This window comes from Plasmodium reichenowi, chromosome 9 (genome assembly GCF_001601855.1).
Source record: "Plasmodium reichenowi strain SY57 chromosome 9, whole genome shotgun sequence".
Classification (NCBI taxonomy): Eukaryota; Apicomplexa; class Aconoidasida; order Haemosporida; family Plasmodiidae; genus Plasmodium; species Plasmodium reichenowi.
The window spans coordinates 1,274,974-1,280,205 of NC_033654.1; the positions used below are offsets into that span (position 1 = coordinate 1,274,974).

General features: G+C 20.1%; 3 protein-coding genes across 3 annotated transcripts; 1 reads left to right on the forward strand and 2 right to left on the reverse strand.

Annotated features, from left to right (window-relative positions):
• Nucleotides 1–152: 152 nt before the first annotated feature.
• On the reverse strand, nucleotides 153–840 carry PRSY57_0931700 (hypothetical protein; the record flags this gene model as incomplete). Its single annotated transcript, XM_012907556.2, has 2 exons — nucleotides 153–338; nucleotides 472–840. The coding sequence occupies 2 exons, from the start codon at nucleotides 838–840 to the stop codon at nucleotides 153–155; spliced, it is 555 nt and encodes a 184-aa protein (XP_012763010.2).
• Nucleotides 841–1,822: 982 nt separating this feature from the next.
• Nucleotides 1,823–4,024, forward strand: PRSY57_0931800 (delta tubulin, putative; the record flags this gene model as incomplete). The annotated part of the gene is made up of 1 exon (XM_012907557.2): nucleotides 1,823–4,024. One exon carries the CDS (start codon nucleotides 1,823–1,825, stop codon nucleotides 4,022–4,024), a length of 2,202 nt encoding a protein of 733 aa, XP_012763011.2.
• Nucleotides 4,025–4,296: 272 nt separating this feature from the next.
• On the reverse strand, nucleotides 4,297–5,227 carry PRSY57_0931900 (hypothetical protein; the record flags this gene model as incomplete). Its single annotated transcript, XM_020114831.1, has 3 exons — nucleotides 4,297–4,845; nucleotides 4,992–5,038; nucleotides 5,146–5,227. Coding segments are annotated over 3 exons (678 nt in total), but the record flags the coding sequence as incomplete, so codon positions are not given.
• Between the last annotated feature and the right edge of the window lie 5 nt (nucleotides 5,228–5,232).

The following is a 5,232-nucleotide window of genomic DNA, read 5'->3' on the forward strand; positions in this document are numbered from 1 at the left end:
AAAAAAAAAAAAAAAAAAAAAAACGTAAAAGTGATTATCCACACATATAAATATATATATATATATATATATTTGTAGTCTCAAGACTGTACAAACAAGTAAATAAAAAAATATAAGAAATGTTTTTATTATGTTATTCTTTTTTTTGAACCTTATATATCTATAGATTTAATTTTTAACAAAGGGGCATGTAATACTATACTTTTAAAGGATAGAAATGCATTTTCTATATAAACTATTTGTATATTATTTTCTTTTTTCGAATTTATTAACTTCCCTTTTATATTCCACTTGTATTCTTTTCCTTCTTTGAGTTTACTTATTACTTCAATGATTGCCTACAAAAGGGAATATATATAAATATATATATATAAATATATATATATATATAAATATAAATATAAATATATATATATATATATATATATGTGTGTGTGTGTTCATATATTTATATTTATTTATTTATCTCACCAGCTGAAACGAATACAACATTCTATTATATAAATGGTTAGTTACAATTTTATTTTGTAAATATACATTAAGAAGATATATTAGAGATTCGCCTAAGGTGAAATCCAAATGTGTATGGTCTAATAGTCGGATATTTTTATGATAACATTTTTTGTTGAACGTATGAAAATTTATACATACATACTTATGTTCCTTATTTTCTTTGTCGTAATTTCTTTGTTCTACACAAATATCTTGAGATGTATATTTTATAATATTTTTTCTTTTCTTGTTATAATTTTTGCATTTTCTTGAATGTTTAATTAAAGGAGGGGGAATGCTTTGTTCGTAGATATGTTCAAAGGTGGGTATAAAAAAATTATCGTTCATTTTTATGGGGAAGCATAAAAAGGAAAAATAAAAAAAATAATAATAAGCAGATATATAAATAAATATATATATATATATAAATATATGTATATATTTTATATATTTATATATATATATATTTATATATTTTATATATTTATATATATTTATATATATTTATTATTTGTACACACAAACATAATACTTATGTTTGTTTAATGCTCTTTTGTTCGTTCATTTTATTGGGTTATATATTTATACTTTCATCTTATAAAAATTTTGTTTGTTCTTTTATTGTGAAATATTTCACACTTAAAAGAATACTCACACGTATTATAATATATATATATATATATGTATATATTTATTTTATTTTATTTTATTTTTTGGTTAGTCGAATAAAAGGCAATTCCTCCTTGACAAAAAATTAAAGATATGATAAGATGATATGTATAATAAAATATATTAGATGAATTTCATAAATTATACACACACAATATATATAAAATAATGTAATATATGTTTTATAATATGGAGAAATGCGTAATGTATCATAGTGAGGGAGACTTATAAGGAACCCCGAGAAAAAAAAAAATAAAAAAAAAATAAAAAAAAAATAAAAAAAAAAATAAACATATGTATAACTTAAAATGATAGGAAAATATAAGTATAGAGCACATTTGAAAAGACAAAGACGGTAAGGAAAAATACGAGTAAATTTTTTAAGATGACATAATGGATATTAATATGTATGTATATATATATATATATATATATATATATATATATATATGTGTATATATTTCGATTTTGTTTCTAGTGTGTTAAATTATATTTCAATATTTATATATTTCAATATTTATATATTTCAATATTTATATATGTCAATATTTATATATGTCAATATTTATATATATCAATTATATGTTTATTTTCATTTTTATTTATTTCCATATACATACATTTTCTTTTCATAAGTCCTTATTTTTTGTTTTAATTTTTTATGATGGGAGTACTGAGCATCCAGATAGGGCAATGTGGTAACCAGGTGGGATACGAATTTTTCGACATCCTACATAAATATATAAGTTGTTCAAAGAATGAATGTTTTAAAAGTAAATTGACTACAATGTATTTTGATGAAGAATATAAATATGGTAAAAATCTATTTCCTATTGTGCAATATGAAGAGAATGAAGGGAATCGAAATGATATGAACGTAAATAATAATATTATGTGCTTGAATAATTTAATAGCTCGTTGTATACTTATAGATATGGAACCTAAAGTTATTGAAAGATGCTTATCTCTGAATAATAGTTATGATGAGTATATTAAAAGAAAAGTACAAAAAAAAGAGAAATATGAAAAGATTGTAAAATATAATAGTGAGAAGAGTGTAGAAAGAAAAAAATATGACAGTGATGAATGTTGTTTACAATATGTTTGTGGATTAGATGATTATTATGAAAGTAAAAATAATTTTTTAAAAATATTTAAAAGGAACAATAATAATAATAATGATTATCATCATGATAATGATGATGAAGAATATAATATATATGCTAAAAGCGAACATAATAATAATAATAATAATAATAATAATAATAATATATTATTTAAAAAGTCTTTATATAATAACAATAATGATATTTTAAAGAATGATAAATTAAATGGGAACAAACATTTATATAATTATTATAAAAATACACATGATGAAGAGAAGAACAATTTAGTTAAAAATAATTTATGCTGTTCCTCTTACTTTACAAATGAATGGAAATTTAATAAAAGTAATTATATATGTGGTTTAAATGGTTCTGGGAATAATTGGGCATATGGTTTTTATGTTCATGGTAAGAATATTTGTGAGGATTTTATAAATATAATAAATAAAGAGTTTGAAAAAAATGAAAGTAAAGAAAGTATTGATAATATATTATTATTTCATAGTTTAGCTGGTGGAAGTGGTAGTGGTTTAAGTTCATATATATCTTATATATTAAAAGATGAATATCCTAAAACGAATCTATTTAATATATGTATATTACCATATATGTTTGGTGAAATAAGTGTACAAAGTTTAAATACTATCTTATGTTTATCTTCCCTATATGATTCTTCAGATGGTTTAATATTAATAGAAAATGATAAATTTGAATTAATGTGTAAAAGAATAAATAATGATGAGAATATAAATTTGGAAGAAATAAATAAATATATTAGTTTATTTCTAGCATACAATATAGGTTTTCCAATTGATTTATCTAATAGTAATTATAATAATAATTGTAACTATTGTAATATTATGAATTATATATTATCCGATTTATGTTGTCATCCAAATTATAAATTACTTTCCACAAGATATTTACCACAAGTATTTAAAGAGAATATTATATTTGAACAGAATTCTTTTAATATGTTATTAAAAAGAATGCATAGGATGTTAATCAAAGGAACCATTCTTGATTCTAATAATATATCTACAAATGTTACTAAAAAAATTAGAAATGATATATCATGTAATTATATAATAGATAATTATTATATTAATCGTTTATCTTCAAGAAATATTTTAAAAAATAAAAATATATTTTATAAACAAAACAGTTTTCATATACCTATACATATGAATGAAATAAATAGTAATTCATATATTGATGAATATGACAATTCTGTATATTTAAAAATAAAAAATAAAAAAAATAATAATAATAATAAAAAAAAAAATGATTATTATTCTTATATACAAAAAACAAGTAAAAATCAATTTAATCAAGATAATATTAATATTCTATATCAACATAAAAATAATTATCATAAAACAAATGAACATAATCATTATACACATAATAATGTAATATTCAATTCTAAAATGATTATGAGAGGACAAATTAATGAAAATATAGATTTACATTTATTTAAAAATCATGTACTATATAATAAGAAATCATTAAATCCTTTAGAAATCTATATAGATCAAAATAAACAATTCAATAATAATACTATATCTATGATATCTAATTGTCTAACACCAATACCTACCTTAACACATATTTTAGAAAGAGCAAAATTGTTATATTCAACAAACGCATATATATATCAATATAATAACTATGGTGTTACGCATGATCAAATATACAATTCATTGATGTATGTTCAGCAAATTATTAATTCATATGAAACTTTATCAAGTGAATGATATGATAAAAAATAAAACAAAAAAAAAACACACACACACACACATATTGTCACAATGTATATATATATATATAAATATATATATGTGTGTGGATAAATATATGCATCCATATATATATTATTACATTATTGTGATAAACATATAAAAATAAAATGGTCAAAATATTTGAAAAAATATATTCGCTTCTATCATCTACAAATTCTTTTTTTTTTATTATTTTTTTTTTTTTTTTTTTTTTATTTTTTCCTCAGTTACTTGAAGCATATAATATATCAATTATTTTGTTTAAGAAAATTTATTAAATTTTGAAATTGTTTAAGGTCGTTATTTGTATTTGTGGTGGTCTGGTTATTATCACTTCGATTATTAGTATTACTATTATTTTTATTATTTTTATTATTATTATTATTTTTAATTTTGTCCATTTTGTTACTCGTATCGTTAGGGGAACCATTAGGTTCTATTAATTTGGTAGTATTAAAAGGATTCATATTTTTGGATGGGAAACTTTTAATACCTTGCATGGAATGGTTATTTACAGATGACGTGTTCATCGTATTGTCTTTAAAAGTATCTTCAAAAAAGTAATTGTCTGTATTTTCAATTTGATAATTTTGTTGCTTTTCTAGTTTTCTATCAATATGTTTTTGTACCCATTCTTTAAAAGTATGTTCATCGAAATTATAATTAAACCACATGCTTTTATCACCATGATTGGACCATGGCTTTTCATGAGTATAGTCATATTTCATAAACACCTTATTTTCTTTCGTAGCCTTCTGCACTTTGCTTTCAAGATCCACATCTTCATTTTGTGCTTTCTATAAAAAATTAAGAGGAAAACATAACAAATAAATAAATATATACATATATACATATATATATATATATATATATATAGATATAGATATTCTTATTATCTTATAAAAACATATAGTTTTTGCTTAATCCTTTTTTTCATTTTTACATCTTGTTCATTTGACTCATTAGGAACAATAGCATCGTTTATATTGTCTATAAATGGCAAATGTTTATAAAATAAAATAAATAATATAAATATATAAATATATATATATATATGCATTATCCCAACATGAATATTCATTTTAAAAAATTATTACCTTGTATTTCTTCTTTTTTTATGTCCTCTTCTCTATAAAAATCATCAAACTTGGCTTCAGACGAATTTCCAAAAACGATCACCTATA